Source organism: Ostrea edulis, chromosome 4 (assembly GCF_947568905.1).
Source record: "Ostrea edulis chromosome 4, xbOstEdul1.1, whole genome shotgun sequence".
NCBI classification, from domain to species: domain Eukaryota; kingdom Metazoa; phylum Mollusca; class Bivalvia; order Ostreida; family Ostreidae; genus Ostrea; species Ostrea edulis.
In genome coordinates this window covers 41,161,024-41,182,868 of record NC_079167.1, presented here as the reverse complement: position 1 = coordinate 41,182,868, position 21,845 = coordinate 41,161,024, and the positions used below count along the sequence as shown (strand labels likewise).

The following is a 21,845-nucleotide window of genomic DNA, read 5'->3' as shown; positions in this document are numbered from 1 at the left end:
ACTTAATAGGGCTGATCCAAACTAGTCATATAGTGTAAAACATGCATTATGTAAATCTCTTCAGCAGGGGCACATTTGGGAGGGGACATTTTTGTTTTAAAAGAACACATCTTGTTTTGCTGAGTATTAGAATTTAATTAACTTAGATATACAAAACAGGAAAATTATTTCAGATTTTTTTGCCCTTAGGGCTAAATGATATTTTTACTAAATACTCAGGTGACTGATAAGGCCTGTGGGCCTCTTGTAGAAACAAGATGGAAGTAAACTGTACATGTACATGAAGTGTCATGAAAAATTATATATTGAGAAGCATTGCATATGACCTTAAAAAGGGGATATATTGGTTTGCACCTGTTGGTACTACAGTGGAACCCCGTTATTACGTTTTCCATTTTGTCACGATAAAATAACGTAATACCGGGGGCAACGTAATAAACGTTCCCAGTTAAATCCGTTAAAAATATCATTTGGAAATTGTATATCGTCCGTTGGTACTCCGTGAAGGGGTGTGTGAATATATCTTTACTGTTTCTTTGTTTAAAAGACTATGATATTTTTTTTTATTTACATCTTATCTTTAATGTCCGTAATTCTTCATGTTCTTATCCCTTTTCTTTATTTCGGTGTAGGATACATAAGGATATTTTGATAAACGTTGCTTTTTCTGCATTCGTTTGGACCGCCATTTTGTTCAACTTTAAAACAATGCGTTCATGTAAATTTCTCTCAATAACTCGTTCCGGTTCGTATTCAACATTCGTATTAAAAAATAACAAAACATCGTTTTTATTAAGTTCTCTAATTACACAATAAAAAAAATCCCACCCAAAAAACAACAAAACTATAGACACAAAACGCACACGATACCCAACACTTGCACACTTCTCACCAACGATAAACATGCACGGAGAACAATTTAAGCGCAATCCACATAAAAAAAAATATATAATGATGCACGAAGATTTCATTTATAACGCTAAATGATGGCACTAAAATCACGTGCGCATCAAGGGATTTTAAAATATTCACTGAGGTAAATGCCGTGCACAAATCGGCCGATAGATTGGTGTATGTATGGACGAGATTTACGAATACCCAAGCTGCATGTCCAAACAACGAACAATTTTTTTAATTGAATACCTTTAGTCACCTATGTCCAAGCAGTTACCCAAGCGGTTGTAACATTGTTACGATAAATTTTGTCTTTCTTGTTTGGTACCAAAGCTGGCTGTGAATAGTTTTAATAGCGAAGGTAATCACACTATGCTGAACACGCAGGTGGTTGAGAAATTATTTCTTTGATTATCAAAATATGAAAAATGAAGTAAATTTCATAGAGTACAATTTCTAAATAAACATTATTTAATTGTTTATCACTGGCTTCTATACGGGGTATTCACCTGTATTGATGTCGCTAGATCTTTCGAAGCGTGATCAGTCAAGCGTCTCTAATCCCCAAACAGACCAGGAAATTTACGTGGTGACTGCCTCAGGCAGTCAAGGTGTGAATGCTTATTATTTTGAGAATCACTATTGAATAATTAGGGGTTTATTGCGTTTTTGTCGGAATATTTACAATGTAATACCGAGTCCCGGCATTTTAGGACAACGTAATTACGAGGTCTATTTTATATAGGTTTGTTAAGAAATGGTTTTGTGCTTTGAAATTCCAACGTAATATGCGGACTAACGTAATAAAGGGGGAACGTAATAACGGGGTTCCACTGTAGTAGACTTGAGTCATTATCTGAAGACCATCTTTGCATGTCGGACATCAAACTTCCTTAAAAAGAAGGTGACCCCTATCTATTTTGAAATCAAAGGTTAAGATTCTGGACATAGGAAGATATGTCCACTCAGTATTTTGATAACTCTTTGCTAATGTCAGACATCACACCGATTCCCCTAAGAAATTGAGTTGTGAACATCATAAAAAAAATTCCGAGTCCCGTAATTTTTAGGAATTTTATGTTTTTTACTTATGACCAAGTTAAGCCAAAAAATATGTATCCATACATGAAAGGTGAAGATAACAGTGATTAATCTCATAACTCCTATAAGCAATATAGAATAGACAGTTGGGAAAACACTGACGTCTGGATGCACTAGAGGTGGGATCAGGTGCCTAGGAGGAGAAAACATTCACTGTCGACCGGTCACACCCACAGTGAGCCCTATATCTTGATCAGGTTAACAGAGTTATCCATAGTAAAAATCAGTGTGCCAAGAACGATCTAACAATTGGCATGAAACACATCACACAGCATTTGACCCAATGATAGGTTGTATTGGCAAAATAGTTTGTTATAATGACCATAGAATTCGTGAAACACTGACTTTAAACGAGACTGTTGAAACCCCTGTACCATCAACATCAGTAGCTTGCCTCGATTTAAAAACTGACCATACGCAGAACAAGCTCTTGCGTATCGAATCAGATGAGTGATATAAGCACCATATGCAGGTGATAATGGAATATTGCTACATAAATGTGGGAAGTTGACGATGGAGAAGCTGAAATCATCCCGTTTGTCATACAGTTGAGTTGTCAGTTTGCCGTTAATATCTACTTTCAATAAAATATCTAAGTATGAAGCAGAAGTGGATGACTCTGGTGTCTTTTTGTTTATTTGTGTCAGTTAATGTCTTTAATGCAGGCATTACTTTTATAGTGACTGTCATTTAATTTTTATGCCCCCCTTTGAAAAAGAGGGGGCATATTGTTTTGCAACTGTCGGTCGGTCTGTCGGTCGGTTGGTCTGTAGACCACATGTTGTCCGCTCAATATCTTGAGAACCATTCACTTGATGATAATGATATTTCATATGTGGGTTGGTTATGAGTGGAAGATGACCCCTATTGTTTTTCAGGTCAAAGGGTCAAAGGTCAAGGGTCAATCTACTCTGGACATAGTAATATAATGTCTGCTCAATATCTCGAGAACCCTTTGCTTGAAAGACATCAAACTTGGCACACTGGTACATCCTAAGGAGTAGATGACCCCTATTGATTTTGAGGTCACATGGTCAAAGGTCAAGGGTCAAACTGGACATAGGAATATACTGTCCGTTCAATATCTTGAAAACCCTTTGCTTGACAGACATCAAACTTGGTACACCAGTATGTTTTCAGAAGAAGATGACCCTTATTGATTTTTAGGTCACATGGTCAAGGGTCAAACTGGACATAGTAATATACTGTCCGTTCAATATCTTGAGAACCCTTTGCTTGACAGACATCAAACTTGGTACACTGGTACATCTTCAGGAGAAGATGATCCCTATTGATTTTAAGGTCACGTGTTTAAAGGTCAAGGGTCAACCTGGACATTGGAATATACTGTGTGCTCAATATCTTCAGAACCCTTTGCTTGACAGACATCAAACTTTAAATAGTACACGGGTGTATATTCAGGAGAAGATGACTCCTATTGATTTTGAGGTCACATGGTCAAAGGTCAAGGATCAAACTGGACATAGTAATATACTGTCCACTCAATATCTTGCTAACCCTTTTACTTGACAGACATCAAACTTAGTACACTGGTACATCTTAAGGAGAGGATGACCCATATTGATTTTGAGGTCAAAAGTCAATAGTTGAACTGGACATAGTAATATATTGTCTCCTATATTTTAAGAATTATTTGCTTGATTGACACGTACCAAACTTGGTACACTGGTACAGCATAAGGAGTAGATGACCCCTATTGAATATTAGGTCACATGGTCAATTCACTCTTGACATAGGAAGATATTGTCTGCTCAATATTTTGAATTGATGATACTACTATCAATTAAATGAGGTGTGTGTATAACCCTTTTCAATTTTGCACCATGGAGGGCATATGTGTTTTACAAACATCTCTTGTTTTCATACATTTTGCTACGTATGCATATGTTGTTTCAATCTGATTTGTAATACAGGTTCATGAAGCCGCTAGCAGCGAAACTAACAACGTCAATGTGTTCCAAAACATTCATAAAGGTATGTCAAAGAATATGCAGCAAAAAACAGTGAGATTGTTATAACCAAACTTGGTTATACAGTAAAAGAGGGTTATGGCAACCTTCAGGGCCAGCAGAAAACAGATTGTTATAACCAAACTTCATTATATCCAATAACATTTTCATTAATTTTTTGTTATAGGATAGTGCAGAACTGTAGCTCTTGGAGAAAATATTGGGACAGATCAGAGAGCTGCAGATCCACTTCTTATAAAAACCTTTGAGTTACGGCTCACAAAAAAATGTGCACGGATGAGGCCTCATATCATTGTATTTTTGTATTGCCATCTCATAAGTTTATTGATATAAAAAAAATCCCAAAATATTTTCATAAGTCGTACAATATTGTGTCCCTATATTAACCTTTAAATATTCATTAAAGCCCCATACAACACGAAAACTCACAGCTTCAAATGATTTCATTTGTTGACATATCCATGTTTAATTTAAGCAGTATTTTATAGCCCTGTAACTTGTAGCCAGTCAATTTGAACTTTGTTGCTGTTGGTATCTGTTCAACATAATATTCGTTACAAATATCATGTATTTGGTCTTCATTTATTATAAACATGAATAATTAATAGAAATTGATTAAAAAAGATTATAGTTTATCTTAAGGTAAGATAAACCCTTAATTACTGAAAATGCTACAAAAGTCTAGTCTGGTCCCTTACGCTTATATGGCAGGGATGGGGGTTGACTGGACCATGCTAATGAAAGCTGCATGCATGCTTAGCCATTTGAGTTTACCTGTTTGAATAATTATTATATAACTGAATTAATTTGTTTTTTAAAATATTTAACCAAAAATATTTGTGGAATATTTAACCAAAAATATTTGTGGGGATATTAGTTCACATCTAGATGTTATTGTGTAAGTATGGAAATGAACTGAGATTCAAATTGACTGGTTACCTAACATTAATTGTTACGTCAGTGAACAAAATCATTAAAAGCTGTGAGTTTTCAGGTTGTATGGGGCTTTAATGAATATTTGAAGGTATGTTTGGACACATGCAAGTATAGTAGGAAAATATATGTTGGAAATTTTTAGATATTAAATTTATGAGATGGTGATGGCAATGCAAGAATATATAGCAATATAAGGCTTCAAATGTGCACATTTTTGTGCTTTGTAAATTGAAAGTTTTTATAATAGATGGATCTGTAGCTCTCTAAGTGTCCCAATATTTTCTCAGAGAGCTACATTTCTGCAGCTAATCATAGGGAAATATGACTCGATGCAACAGGCATGAATTCATTATAAGCATTTTCGTTATAAGCATGTTTTACTGTATATAGAGTACATGTAGTTAACACTAGGTGCATATACCATATTGAATTATTTAGGCAGATCATATGAGAATTCTTTGAAGCCATTCTCTCAAGCCATGGTTCTAAATCCACACTGCTCTCTCCTAAAAGAGGAGAGGATCATATATTTTGCCTGTGGTTTGCAATATGTTAGGCCAACCTTAAGCAATTGTTGGTTTGTTGAAACACAACTGATCATTTTGGTAGTATCAGTTGGTAAATTGGGTACAATTTATATATTTTGGGTTCAAACTCAAAATCACTCACTTAATAAAGCCATTTTTCATTGTATGTGGCCATTTTCACAAACATAATCTTACAACTAAGGTAAAAAAAATTATCTGTCTTAATCAAATACATATCACATGTATACACCAGGATAAGGCAAAGTATACAATGAATATAAAGCAAATTTTATCACCATGGATATACTTAATTTACTAATTTAAAAAAGATGTACAGGAAATGAGATACATCTACAAAGAAAATATAGCATTCCTAAATTTTGATCTTCAGAATTTTTAGGTCACATGAGTAAACCCAGGGTGGGACCAAACTTACTATATTGTGTTTATGTGTAAAACACTTGAATAACATCTTCTTTAGTGCTATTGATACTAAATTGAAACTAAATGGATATTTAGAAAGAACAGGTAGTCCTTTACCAAAATTGTAAATTTGATGATCCCAGAGGTAGGGGTTTTGGTATCAGGGTGGGGCCATTTTATTTAAACTTCTTGATAACTATCATTTCAATTCTTTTCAAATTTGGTATGAAGCATCTTTTTTTTTCTTTTTTTTTTTTCCACATATATCAGTCTTTAATTCCAAAATACATTACTATTTCGGGGTAAAGTGTCCGCAGAGACCCCCTTATAATCTTTACCTAGGGTGCCAGGGGCCCCTTGGATTAGATGTATATAGGCATACATATACATATATATAAATTTATCATATAAATTTCTACATATAGAAAACACAAACATATATGCATACATACAAACACACACACATATAATATACTGTTATATAACAAAATTTATTAACATGTTATGGCAAAAAAGGTTCTTATTTTTACGGAAAAACCAACAACACAACAATATAATTATGTACATAAAGAACCTGAAACTGCCATATGCGGGGTTAACAATTGAAAAGTTCATATCACAACCCCCATGGCAGCACTATAGGAGGACAGGACCCCTCCTCATAGTGGGAACTTTTTGCAAAATACCAGTATATAAAAGGTTTATTACAAAATTTTATTTGATATAGAAATATAGTTGTTTGTAATCTCACATTGTAACATAGTTAAAAATGTGCATAGACAGATATTTGTCAGAGGTTTCATATTATAAAAAGTCATACCTGCAAAGGTGTATAAATTACAATTTGTCTTTAATTGCTTTCATAACTTTAGCATATTTTTTATCCTGAATTTTTGTGTACACTTCTGTATAAAAATTCAATTTACTTTTTATGTGGTTACATATTTCTTGAGGTTTTTCGTCTTTGTTATCTAATCTACAATACATTTTATACTTGTATATTTTACAGGCAATAAGAGATATTATGCTATTCAAAAAGAGTGTCTTTTCATTGTTTTCATAGTAAAATCCTATCACAATTGTTTTCCACGATATATCAAATTTTAAAATTTGTTTAACAATGTCCCATATATGAGAAACATTTTTACATTTTAAGATAAGATGTTCATTGTTTTCTTTAGCATATCTCTGCAAAAGACACAAAAATCATTTTCTACTATCTTCCATTTCTTCAGCAATTCTCTGTTACACAATAGATTATTTAATAATTTATAATTAAATTCTGATATACTTCTGTCTCTTATGGATAAGATTTTTTGTTCATAAATAGATTTCCAAGCCGTTTTTGTTATTTCAAAAACCTTTCCGTAATATGTTTGGTGTAATGGAGGTATAAATTTTTCATGACAAAGAATTTCGTAAATCAACTTTGAATTGATATCACACACTTTAACATGTCCTTTACATAATAAATCGTATGATGTGTAATAAAAATTTTATGTACAAAAACAAGCCAATATTTTTTCATAATTGGCTGAGGAGCGGTTTTAAATTTTTGAATGATATTGTAAATGAAAATGGCATAAAACCTTTGGAATGGTTTGATGACAAACTTATATGTAAAAAAAAAACTGGATGTGTGAATATATGATTATAAAAACAGTTATAACAAAAACCTTCAAAAGTTATGAATTTTCAAATATACGATACGAAAACATTTTTCATGGGTATGAAGCATCTTTGAAACAAGGGGGACATGAATTGTAAATTTCAGGATTCTTGCACCCCTGGGGCAATAGGGGTGGGGCAAAAACTGCCCAAAATATACCAATTTTCAAAAATCGTCTTCCCTATAATCGCACATGTTTAAGAAAAACTAAATACATTAAGATGTAAAGCAGAAAGGTTTCTACCAAAATTGTAAATTTCATGTTCCCCAGGGTAGGGGATCTGACCCCAGGGTGGGGTTGAACTTAGTATAGTGTTTATGTGTAAGTTTGCTGATACTGTATAAGATATAAATGCATACTGAGGAATAACAGAAAAAGATGTACAAAACATGGTGAATTTCACAACCCTGGGTTTTGACTTTAGGATGGGTCTAGATTAGTCATATCTTTTAATGTTTCAATGTTAATACACCTATTATATTATGTGAAGCCTTTCATCAGTATATTCACTTATGAGGGCATTGAAGTTGTAAGAGCACATCTTGTTTTATACTTTTGCTGAATTTTAAAATTTAACTTAGATATTCAGAACAGGAATTTTTTTCTAGATTTCATAGCCCTTGGGAATAGTGATACTTTTTCACCAGTACTCAGGTGACCGATAAGGCCTGTGGGCCTCTTGTTTTGTGAAAAGGGCCTTGTCCGTTGTCTGTCATTATCGCCGTCGTTGTAAACTTTTTACATTTTCATCTTCTTCTCCAGAACCACTGAGTCAATTTCAACCAAACTTGGCACAAAGCATCATTGGGTGAAGGGCTTTTAAGTTTTATCAAATGAAGGGCCATGAACCCCTTCAAAGGGGAGATAATCACAAAAATGCAAACTTAGGGTAGGGTCATTTAAAAATCTTCTTCTTAAGAACCACTGGGCCAGAAGAGCTGACATTTACATGAAAGCTTTCTGACAAAGTGCAGATTCAAGTTGGTTCAAATCATGGCCCCCAGGGGTAGGTTGGGGTCACAATAGGGGATCAAAGTTTTACATGGGAATAAATAGAGAAAATATTTAAAAATCTTCTCAAGAACCAAATGACCAGAAGAGCTGAGATTTACATGAAAACTTCCTGACATAGTGCAGATATAAGTTTGTTCAAATCATGGCCCCTGGGGGTAGTTGGGGTCACAATAGGGGAATAGGTAGATAAAATCTTTAAAAATCTTCTTCTCAACATGGGAATAGGTAGATAAAATCTTTAAAAATCTTCTTCTCAAGAATCAATTGAGCTAGAAGAGCTGACATTTACATTAAAGCTTCCTGACAAAGTGCAGATTCAACTTGGTTCAAATCATGGCCCCTGGGGTAGGTTGGGGTCACAATAGGGGATCGAAGTTTTACATAGAAATATACAGGGAAAATCTTTAAAAATCTTCTTCTCAAGAACCATTGGGCCAAAGAAGTTGACATTTACATGAAAGCTTTCTGACATAGTGCAGATTCAAATTTGTAAAAATTATGACCTCCAGGGGTAGGTTGGGGCCACAATAGGGACTAAGGTTTTACATGCATTATGGAAAGTCTTTGGATATGGGCCAAGGTGACTCAGGTGAGCGATGTGGCCCATGGGCCTCTTGTTATAAAAAGAAATGAAAATTTAATGCAATCTATATCATGAACCAAGGTCATTTGTCCAATGTCAAGGTTATCACCAAAACTAGAATGAATTAGAAATCTGTAATTGTATGTATCATGACCTTGGAGAAATATAAGCTCGGCTCGGTTAAAGGGATTGATTCACAATTTCCCCCCAAATTTTGTTTTTCACTTTAAATGATCAAAATCTACAGTCTAATATGTTTAGGTTTCACAAAAAATTAAGGTTATTCATCATGACAGAAGCTCATTATATAGAGAGTTTATTATTTGTTTCGAAAACAAAGATTGAGGTGTGTTATTGTTTACAAAGTTTTCAAAATAAATGGATATTGATCCAAGTTTTATTATATATATCACATCTCAAGTATACTTTAGGTAAAATGTGTCATTTAAAAGTTAAAATCTGTAATTGTACAAAATGAAGATGCTTTAAATTACAAAATTAAACGTTTCGCTGGTTTGTTTGTTTACATAAAAAGACTCGAGTCTTTGTTTACATAACACAGAATCAAAGCTAATTAGATATTGCTCTTATCCTTACATTCAGACGGTCTAAATTTTGGTTGTCAATATTAAATGAGTTATATTTTTAACATCAAAATGAAAAATATGTCTTTCGAAAAACGTGAACCAGCCCATTTAAGGCTCCCGAGAACAATCACAGTGCTGTATATAAATTAATCTGCACTTCACACCATATGACATCGCAATTAAAAAGTATGTCATGACGTACAGGTCCTTATAGTTGTATTGCAGGGAAAATCGTCATATTTTGTTATTTACAACTGTTATCAAGTGATAAAAGCTGTAAATGTGAAGAAAAAAATTCTTGTCAATAATCATATTTCTTTTTAATATAAAATCACTCTCTATTCTAAATAGTTTGTGCGAAGGTGATATTCATATTACCTTGAGATCTCCTCTATATCTTCTCCTGATCCTGTTTATCACTGCGTTTAATTTACATAATTATTGCAACCAGCTGCAGTAAATGTAAAAGTGCTACAATATACACTGTATGGTGGTGTTTGAAGTTTATATATTTATATTCCTATTACAATGATATATCAGAAAAGTGTTGGGAGAGCAACTTCTAGCTGACACAAAAAGAGCCCGGCCCTTTCCACATCTGAATTAATCTCTTGCATACTCTCAAAAATTAAAAAGTTTGCTGCATTAGATGCATTTTAAACTACCTTCCTTTCATCGAAGAACTTGCTACCAAGACATTTTAGTTAATGTAAAATAAGCTTTGTTTTTCAGTACAAAAAGGGTGTGCAGGCTGTAGTAAATACATCTGTAGCTGATTATCATTGCACTTTTGCGATTATTACAATAATTTTTGTTGGTTCTAAATCTATAATTTCATGTGATAGTCCCATGATAAATAAACACCTGCCTCAGTGAAAATATATGGAAGTCCTCTAGGTATCGGTGTCAACATCAATTCATTCTCGGATATTTTTCATTGAATATTATACATGTAAAACACTTAAGACTGTTTTATGTATGTGTGTTTTACTTTATTTCTGTATGGGACGCATTAAATCAATTGAGAGGTCCATTGGTCAAGGCCTAGGCCAATGATAAAGATGTTACAAATCACAATGATCATTATAACTTTGTGACAGAGTGACTGTAGAAATCACAATGACCGTTATAACTTTGTGTTGGAGTGACCGTAGAAATCACAATGACCGTTATAACTTTGTGGTGGAGTAACCGTAGAAATCACAATGACCATTATAACTTTGTGACAGAGTGACTGTAGAAATCACAATGACCATTATAACTTTGTGACAGAGTGACTGTAGAAATCACAATGACCATTATAACTTTGTGACAGAGTGACCGTAGAAATCACAATGACCATTATAACTTTGTGACAGAGTGACTGTAGAAATCACAATGACCATGACAGAGTGACTGTAGAAATCACAATGACTGTTATAATTTTGTGACAGAGTGACTGTAGAAATCACAATGACCATTATAACTTTGTGACAGAGTGACTGTAGAAATCACAATGACCATTAATTATAACTTTGTGACAGAGTGACTGTAGAAATCACAATGACCGTTATAACTTTGTGACAGAGTGACTGTAGAAATCTTTGTTTAATGTTCTGACATCCAGATTTTGTTTCTTGACTTACACCAGGGTCATTAGATCAAGGTCACGTACCATTTAAACATGTTCGAAAAAATTGTTCTTGCATCTTCACGGAGAAACATATAAGTCTAAGCCAAATATTTTCAGTGGAGAATTATTCGGAGTGATTATCATCCCATTTGACCACCACCACCTTCCCCTTTCCCCAATAAGATAACTGTCAACAACATGGATTATGAAAGATACAATCTTTGTACCCTTGCAGTTGCAGTCAAATCTCATTATCTTGAATTCGATGGCACCAATAAAAAAAACTTTGAGATGTCTGAGGGTTCTCAATATTGAGGTTAAAATGAGTACATATTAAAGAATATGACTACAGTAATTTTCAAAAACATAGGTTCTATGTGGTGTATAGGATGAAAGGCTAATTTTTAGCCATTTTTTGAGAAAAATCTTTAGATTGGTCAATTCGGTAGATAGGGCAAAGACATTACCAGCTATGTCTAGGCCTAGTGCTATTTAGAGGTCAATAGGGCATGAGTATTGATGCAAGTGTAAGTTAAACCAGGATAAATCCAACAGGTGTTTCGGAAAGCATTGATACAGGCCGGTCGGTCATTCAATGTGAAGATACGTATGTACTTGAAATAAAATGACCACTTTGCCAATTAATCCTGCAGCTGTAGACATTGGCTATTTTCTGCAAGCCCAGTAAAATTGATTGAAGGTACTGTAGAATCATTTAAATTCACGGGGTCAATTTTCGTTGATTGCTGAATTTTTACGGGTTCGTGGGGACGTAATTTCGTGGATTTATATATTTGTATGAAAGATAACTCTGGAAATTTAGCTTTTGTTTTTATTCGTTGATGATGTAAATTCATGGGTGAAGGCTACCCACGAATTCCACGAAAATTGAGCCACCACGAATTCTAATGATTCCACAGTATTCATATAGTTTGATGCGTTTCATTTATTTTAGGTAATTTGTATGTCACATTTTCATGTCAAATGTGTAAAATAGTCAAGTGTGCCAGTCCGAGATCTAGGGCCCACTCATTTTTGTGTTTTATATTAAGAGTTATCTTTCCTTTCCCTTACTTCATTCCTCTCTGCTTCCTTAAAGTAGCTCATTACACTAAAATTTTATTTGATGGCTCATTAAAACACCTCTTATGAAGTATGATTTCACCATCGAAAGAGTGACACAAGCTCTCAATTATTTTATATGAATTAATTTTTTGTGATTTTTCCCGGAATGATAAAAAAATGTGTTTTGTTTGCGAATAAGAGATTCTAGAGCCCAATTTTTGCTGTGATTTGGTGCATGATGTGAATATCTTTAAAAACATGCCTAAAAGATTCAGATATAAACGTTTAAAAATATTTATGTAAATTGTTCATATTTTTTAAATCTACGGATAAAATCTACAGAAAACATGTCAGTTAGAATAGCTAAGAGATATATCGAAGAAATGTATTACAAAAGAAATTGAAAGGAAATGGCCAAATTTCAGATAGGATACTATATTCAGACGAGAGAAAAAAAGTACCGATCCCGTTCGAAATTGATAAAAATTACTAAAAATAATTATATTGTTGGTAATTGTATGCACTGTTCATCAAGAAATCAGTTTCTTTTATAAATTTGTTTAATTTGTAAACCATTTTTGCATAAAGGAAAAATTAGCTTTCTAATCACAAGGTTCTATGACTACTTTATGATGGCGATCGGGCTTGGTTCAAATTTGAAAAATCGTAATATTTCTGAATTTTTACCATTTCATTTCAATTTCTTTTTAAAATATAATTCTATGATATATCTTTTTTTTCTAATTGACATGTATTTTGAAGATATTATTCGTAGATTTAAAAAATATTAGCAAATAATGTTTTCATTTTTCATATATATATTTTTTATTTAAAAAATTAGAACATCTAGCTATCTGAGTGCTTTATGCATGTTTTCTTAGATATTCATATTATGCATCAAATCACAACGAAATTTGGACTCTAGAGTATCTTTTTTACAATCAAAGTACCTTTTTCATCATTCCGAAATAAATCACAAAAAATTCATATAAAATCATTGAGAGCTTGTATCACTCTTTCGATGGTGAAATCATACTTCATAAGAGGTGTTTTAATGAGCTATCAAATAAAAATTTAGTGTAATGAGCTACCTTGATGAACAATTTTGATGGCCATAAAAAGTGATTATTTCATCTGCAGATATGATTTTTTTTTAATGTATTTACATGTAGGCCTTACATAGATCAATATGTGTGAGGTAGCAAAAAAAGAATCCACCTTTTTACCAAACATTGACAATTCAGTTGGGACTTCCAACATACCCATGAAATTCAAGATACCAAAGTTCAACTGTATTTTTGTTATTGCATCCGGCATGTTCATAAAAATTCTGAGCTGCATTTTTTAAAATTGTATCAATTATCACGAAATTAAGAAAGTGAGGAGGACATGGCATTTTCTACATCGTATAAATGATCCTAATTACCAATTAAGTGTTAATAGTAATCAGTTCCATACTCCAATGCATTTCAGAGGGCAAAGACTCAACTCAGGAAAGCAGCCAGAAACTCAACAAGATGAAATTGGAGAGGAAGAAGCCTAAAGTTATAATGAACTGTGTGGTCAGTTATGATTCTGAAGGAAACCCAATTTTCAGTGCAGATGATAAAGTTTGGGCACACTCAGACATGGTAGGGAATGGTGAGGAGAAAGACAGAGATAAAGAAGAGGTGTTGTCAGACTCAAACTTGGGAAAGAATGGTGAGGACAAACTAAGTGGTAAAGAAGAGGTGTTTCCAGACTCGAACACGGGAAAGAATGGTGAGGACAAACTAAGTGGTAAAGAAGAGGTGTTGTCAGACTCAAACACGGGAAAGAATGATGAGGACAAACTTAGTGGTAAAGAAGAGGTGTTTCCAGACTCGAACACGGGAAAGAATGATGAGGATGAACACAGTGATAGAGAAGTGTTGTCAGACTCGAACACAGGAAAGAATGGTGAGGATGAACACAGACATATAGAAGTAATTTTTTCAAACTCAGACATGGGAAAGAATGATGACCTCAAACACAAAGAGAGAGAAGAGATGTTTTCAGACTCGAGCATTGGAAAGCATGGTGAGGACAAACTTACTGGTAGAGAAGAGGTGTTTTCAGACTTAAACATGGAAAGGAACGTTGAGGACAAACTTAGTGATAGAGAAGAGGTGTTGTCAGACTCAAACATGGGAAAGAATGGTGAGGACAACCTTAATGATGGAGAAGAGATATTTTCAGACTCAAACATGGGAAAGAATGGTGAGGACAAACTTAGTGGTAGAGAAGTGTTTCCAGACTCAAACATGGGAAAGAATGGTGAGGACAACCTTAATGATGGAGAAGAGATGTTTTCAGACTCAAACATGGGAAAGAATGATGAGGTTAAACACAGATATATAGAAGTAATGTTTTCAAACTCAGACATGGGAAAGAATGATGACATCAAGCACAAAGATAGAGAAGAGGTGTCTTCAGACTCGAACATTGGAAAGGATTGTGAGGAGAAACACAGAGATAGAGAGATGTTTTCAGACTCAAACATGGGAAAAACAGTCGAGGACAAACTTAGTGATAGAGAAGAGGTGTTTTCAGACTCAAGCATGGGAAAGAATGATGACATCAAGAACAAAGATAGAGAAGAGTTGTTTTCAGACTCAAACATGGGAAAGAATGGTGAGGACAAACTTAATGATAGAGAAGAGATGTTTTCAGACTCGAACATGGGAAAGGATTGTGAGGAGAAACAAAGAGATAGAGAGATGTTTTCAGACTCAAACATGGAAATGAATGGTGAGGACAAACTTAGTGGTAGAGAAGAGGTGTTTTCAGACTCAATCAAGGGAAAAAATGGTGAGGACAAACTAAATGGTAAAGAAGAGGTGTTTCCAGACTCGAACACGGGAAAGAATGATGAGGACAAACTTAGTGGTAGAGAAGAGGTGTTTCCAGACTCGAATACGGGAAAGAATGGTGAGGATGAACACAGACATATAGAAGTAATTTTTTCAAACTCAGACATGGGAAAGAATGATGACATCAAGCACAAAGAAAGAGAAGAGATGTTTTCAGACTCGAGCATTGGAAAGTATGGTGAGGACAAACTCAGTGATAGAGAAGAGATGTTTTCAGACTCAAACACGGGAAAGAATGGTGAGGACAAACTTAGTGGTAGAGAAGTGTTTTCAGACTCAAACATGGGAAAGAATGATGAGGTTAAACACAGATATATAGAAGTAATGTTTTCAAACTCAGACATGGGAAAGAATGATGACATCAAGCACAAAGATAGAGAAGAGGTGTTTTCAGACTCAATTATGGGAAAGAATGGTGAGGAAAAACGTAGAGATAGAGAAGAGGTGTTTTCAGACTCGAACTTTGGAAAAGATTGTGAGGAGAAACACAGAGATAGAGAGATGTTTTCAGACTCAAACATGGGAAAAACAGTCGAGGACAAACTTAGTGATAGAGAAGAGGTGTTTTCAGACTCAATCATGGGAAAGAATGGTGAGGACAAACTTAGTGGTAGAGAAGAGGTGTTTTCAGACTCAATCATGGGAAAGAATGATGAGGACAAACTTAGTGTTAGAGAAGAGATGTTTTCAGACTCAGAGATGGGAAAGAATGATAACATCAAGCACAAAGTTAGAGAAGAGGTGTTTTCAGACTTAAACATGGGAAAGAATGGCGAGGACAAACTTAGTGGTAAAGAAGAGTTGTTTTCAGACTCAATCATGGGAAAGAATGGTGAGGACAAACTTAATGATAAAGAAGAGTTGTTTTCAGACTCGAACACGGGAAATAATAATGAGGAGAAACACAGAGATAGAGAGATGTTTTTGGACTCAAACATGGGAAAGACAGTTGAGGACAATCTTAGTAATAGAGAAGAGGTGTTCTCAGACTTAAACACGGGAAAGAATGGTGAAAATAAACACAAAGATAGAGAAGAGATGTTTTCAGACTCAAACATGGGGAAGAATAGGGAGGACAAACTTAATGATAGAGAAGAGGTGTTTTCAGACTCGAAAACGGGAAATAATGGTGAGGACAAACTTAGTGGTAGAGAAGATGTGTTTTCAGACTCAATCATGGGAAAGAATGGTGAGAACAAACTTAGTGATAGAGAAGAGGTGTTTTTAGACCTGAACATGGGAAAGGATAGTGAGGAGAAACACAGAGATAGAGAGATGTTTGCAGACTCAAACATGGGAAAGACAGTTGAGGACAAACTTAGTAATAGAGAAGAAGTCTTTTCAGACTTAAACAAGGGAAAGAATGGTGAAAATAAACAGAAAGATAAAGAAGAGATGTTTTCTGACTCAAACATGGGAACAAATGTTGAGGACAAAGTTAGTGATAGAGAAGAGGTGTTTTCAGACTCCATGATGGAAAAGAATACTGAGGACAAAGTTAGTAATAGAGAAGAGGTGTTTTCAGACTCGAACATTGGAAAGACAGTTGAGGACAATCTTAGTAATAGAGAAGAGGTGTTCTCAGACTTAAACACGGGAAAGAATGGTGAAATTAAATACAAAGATAGAGAAGAGATGTTTTCAGACTCAAACATGGGGAAGAATAGGGAGGACAAACTTAATGATAGAGAAGATGTGTTTTCAGACTCGAACATGGGAAAGAATGGTGAGGACAAACTTAGTGATAGAGTAGAGCTGTTTTCAGACTCAAACATGGAAAAGAATGGTGAGGACAAACTTAGTGATAGAGAAGAGGTGTTTTCAGACTCAAACACGGGAAATAATGGTGAGGACAAACTTAATGATAGAGAAGAGGTGTTTTCAGACTTAATTGTGGTAAGAAATGGTGAGGACAAACTTAGTGGTAAAGAAGAGGGGTTTTCAGACTCAAATATGGAAAATAATAGTGAGGAGAAACTTAGTGATAGAGAAGAGGTGTTTTCAGACTCAAACATGGGGGAAAATGTTGAGTACAAACATAGTGGTAATGAAGAGGAGTTTTCAGACCCAAATGTGGGAAATAATGGTGAGGATAAGCACAAATATAGAGAAGAGGTGTTTTCAGACTCAAACATGGGAAAAATTGTTGAGGACAAATTTAGTGACAGAGAAGAGATGTTTTCAAACTCAGACATTGGTAAGAATGGTGAGGACAAACTTAGTGGTAATGAAGAGGTGTTTTCAGACTCCAACATGGGAAAGAATAGTGAGAACAAACTTATTGATAGAGAAGAGCTGTTTTCAAACTCAAACATGGAAAAGGATGGTGAGGAAAAACTTAGTGATAGAGAAGAGGTGTTTTCAGACTCAAACATGGGAAAAATTGTTGAGGACAAATTTAGTGACAGAGCAGAGATGTTTTCAAATTCAGACATTGGTAAGAATGGTGAGGACAAACTTAGTGGTAATGAAGAGGTGTTTTCAGACTCCAACATGGGAAAGAATGGTGAGGACAAACTTAGTGGTAATGAAGAGGAGTTTTCAGACTCAAACATGGAAAAGAATGGTGAGGACCAACTTAGTGGTAGAGAAGAGATGTTTTCAGACTCAAATATGGAAAAGAATGGTGAGGACCAACTTTGTGGTAGAGAAGAGGTGTTTTCAGACTCAAACATTGGAGAGAATGGTGAGGACAACCTTAGAGATAGAGAAGAGGTGTTTTCAGATTCGAACATGGGAAAGAATGGTGAGGACAAACTTAGTAACAGAGAAGAGGTGTTTTCAGACTCAAACATGAAAAAAAATGGTATTAGAAAAAAAATGCTTTCAGACTTGACCATGGGAAAGAAAGGCGAGGACAAACGCAGAGCCAGAAGAGTCACATTTTCAATAGCAGTCACAGTTATAAACGAGAAACAAGATGAAAGTGCCACTGGAGATTTGTTGAACAGTGAAATCGATCAAGAAGAGGCTGAAGAACGAAAGGAATGTAGAAGTGAAAAAATCCCAACTAGCAACAATGTTAAAAAAAAAATTTATTTTGAAAACATTAGTTTAAGAGATGCAAAATTTGAGATTGATGTTGAAGACTTGAATCGGAAGTTGACATTGAATCACGAAAACACCTCCACAGCATTACAGAGATATAATCACCCAAATGTCAAGCCTCCCTACACCTTGAAGAAAGGTTAAACTAGTTACAGTAAAACACACTTATAATGAATTCACACTAACTGCAAAGTGATATTTATATTCCCCCATGAGAGGAAAATAAAACATAAAGGATTTTGAAAATAACAAAGTTTGGTTATAATGAACTGTTTTTGCTGGAGGTTCACTATAACTGTGTTTTACTGTATTAAGTAAGATTGATTTAAACCTTGTCGGTGCTATCTGTGAAGATTTTCTGTGTCATTGCCACTATTTCATTGAAATCAATGAATCAAGTTTTCTCTTACACAGTGTTGCTCTTGTCTACTTCAGAAAACGAGGAAGAAGCAAATCAGAGACTGTTAGAATCTTCAAAGAAGGTACTTAAAACAAGTGTACATAGTGTAGTTTGTACATACAGTATATCATTAAAACACACTCAGTCTTATAGGGAAATGTTTAACGTAATTCACTATGTACAATGAGTTCATATGTTTTAAAACTACAAGGAATGAAAATCGTATCACCATAAGCATCGGAATTCATTATACAATGTAATTTTGTGTTTGCTGTGACCATGTTTTACTATATTTATTTTTGCTGCAAGTTATTTATTTTTATCGTATTCCATTCTCACTTAGTTTCAAAGTAATGGTTATATCCTCATTCTATATCTAAATGATGCAGCTTAAAGTTACAAAATTAATGCAGTGTGCGAAATTAACCATAGACCAATAGACAATGTCTATAGAAAATCGAATCAGTCTATAACGATCGAAATAGCTATAGACCGACTTGTTTATAGGAATTCTGAGTAAAAAACTGGTTTCCTGCCGCTTATTTTAAACATATATGAGAAGCAGGACCAGTTTATAGATATTACGCTGAACGAAACGTAGTAGAAGTGACTCAGATGAGGAATCAGACTGAAACTGAGCTGGAACAAAATGAAAAATAAAACGGAATTCTAATGGAAAAACTTGTGCATGAAATTGAAAAATAATATAATTAAACTATCATGAACGAATTACCAAAATCAAATTTGTGTCTATTATTTATTTCTTAATAACAATGAATATTGCATGTTAAATTTTGGTCTATAGGAATTTGTTGTGGTATACAAGAAATGAAATGACTATGGACCGAAAGTCTATAGGACTTTAAAGTTAGTTTCGCACACTGTTAAAGGACACATCGCATGTTTTTAAACTTTTTAATTTTTTCAGCAAAATTAATTCATTTCATGCCTAAAACTACTTTACATGTGTTTTAAATGAAATAGTTTGTGTAGTTTTCGAGTTTGAAAGTGATGAAATTCAAATCTTGCGATATGCATATTTTCTTCGATATTTTACGTGCCATTATCTGTGACGTCATATGCGACCTCGAGCGAGAAGATTTGAATACAGTTGTTAGCCATTTCATAAACAGATTAGATTTAATTGACAAACAAACAATTATCACATTAACGGCTTGTAAATAACGCTGCATTAGGGTATTTTGTGCCGTTTAAGGGTGTACTTGCTATCAGTAAAGTGGATTTGGACTGTGTTTTTTTCAATTTTCGAAGGAAGGTATGAGGGAGAAGCCGTGAATATTTTTTGTCGGCACAACGATTTTGCCTTAAAAATCCCAGTAGAATTTGTCCCTGTACTTTTTCAAACAAGCACTTGGACAAAGACTTATTAGATAAACTGCGAGAAAATGGTTCTATCGAAGCTACACACTGTTACATATATAGGCCTACGGCATATGCTTTCCGTTCTGCTCTCAAATTCAATACACACTCGCACCAACTGACCTTCACCTTGTAACAACATATAGGCAGAACTTTGATAGCAGTGTCTACCAACTGGTAGTTTTAAAAAAGAAATTTAAAGATAAAAGATAATTGAACTTTCAATTATAAATAATAAAATATGATATTTCCCAACTTTGAATTGAATTATAATGCTTTCATTTTTTTAAGCAACAACAACAGCATGCCACGCTCCCACTTCCTAAGTAACAACGTGTAGATAACAAAAAATAATGATTAATAAAATTGCTTGAATAAAATAATTTAAAAGTATTGTGATTTTCACAATAAGTTTGATCATTTTTATTATTTATTTTTTTTCCCGAAATGCACCCGTGACAGTAGGCCTATAGTTGTCAATGATAATCGTATCATAATTTAGGCCTATCTAACGTACTTCTCCAAAAATAAATTTAATAATAATTGCACTGTTTATTTTAGGAAAACAACAATGCTAATTACAGTTGTTTACAGAAATGGCATTACCAAATAGTGTTTAGACAGTGATCCCATGTAAACATTATTTACTCGCAAATTTATGCAGATATCATACTTGCTTTCCTCACTACATTTGGGTCACTATTTGTATACACTGGTGGCTAAAAGATATAAGACTCGGGAAATTTGTCAACATCGAAATAAATGTTATCCATGGTAAATAAATTAGGCCCCTAAAACCCGAGTTTTTAAAAATATCTAACACTACTTTTACAACAAGTTGATTGAAGGTCGCATATGACGTCACTGTACCACGTGACTACCTATCTAATTAACTAGGCTTTTTGAAATCGGGGCTTAGATTTAAGTCTGTATTGTGGCTAATTATTGCAATACTTCAGCGAACGAACTATTACAATTAATTTCTATAAGAATAAGGAAGACAAAATGCATATAATTCTGTATACTTTGAAAACACGAGATGTGTCCTTTAATGTATTTTTACTTAAGGATGTATACTACATTTGTCATAATGGCTGACTTCCTTTTGAAACATGAGTGGAAATTTAGCAATATTTGTATATTCCCTTTAAATATGATTGCATAGCTGGGTAGCTCAGTCGGTTAAAGTGTCAAATGCTGATCTGTGGACCTTGCGTTATAGTTCAGTAGGGATTTTAAAAAAAACTTTTAAATGACTTTTTACTAAAACTGCAATTTTTTTTTTACTAAAAGTAAATTTGAAAGTTTTATCAATTTCAAAATATCCACTTTTCATCCATATACATCAAATTTCTCTGGTGTGTTATTCATCCTTAAGTTTTAATTTCACAGATATTGTCTTCAGTGAAAATGGCAAACATTGAAGGCTCAGCTGTATCCCAGCACTGGTATCTCCATTGAATCAGATCATACTCAAGATTTACGTTTACTGCACACTGTTTTTGTCTGTCTGTCTCTATTTTGTTTTTAGCCTTTAGGGCACTGTCCAGAGTGTCGCTGCCATGAAAAGTAAGTGTCCTTTATATATGTTTACCTGTTGAAGCAATTTTTGTTCTAAAAAGTATTTGGAATTAAAGCAAATTCTGAACATTACAGTTCTGATTACTGTAAGTATGATTTTTAGATGGGGTCATAATTCCATGAAATAACAATTTCTGTTTTA

General features: G+C 34.1%; 2 protein-coding genes across 4 annotated transcripts in view; one reads left to right on the top strand and one right to left on the bottom strand.

Annotated features, from left to right (window-relative positions):
- Nucleotides 1-21,845, bottom strand: part of LOC125670090 (uncharacterized) — a 675,065-nt gene that overhangs the window by 450,940 nt on the left and 202,280 nt on the right. The window lies entirely within an intron of this gene.
- Nucleotides 1-21,845, top strand: part of LOC125670135 (calcium-dependent protein kinase 6-like) — a 77,271-nt gene that overhangs the window by 37,394 nt on the left and 18,032 nt on the right. For 2 of the 3 annotated variants that reach the window (XM_056162643.1, XM_056162644.1), the window contains exons 5-8: nt 3,930-3,990; nt 13,877-18,481; nt 18,778-18,824; nt 21,654-21,691. In XM_056162643.1, the coding sequence (XP_056018618.1) occupies nt 3,930-3,990; nt 13,877-18,481; nt 18,778-18,824; nt 21,654-21,691 (4,751 nt within the window). Of the gene's footprint in view, nt 1-3,929; nt 3,991-13,876; nt 18,482-18,777; nt 18,825-21,514; nt 21,692-21,845 lie in introns of all 3 variants that reach the window. The other variant, XM_048905121.2, reaches the window with a different exon arrangement.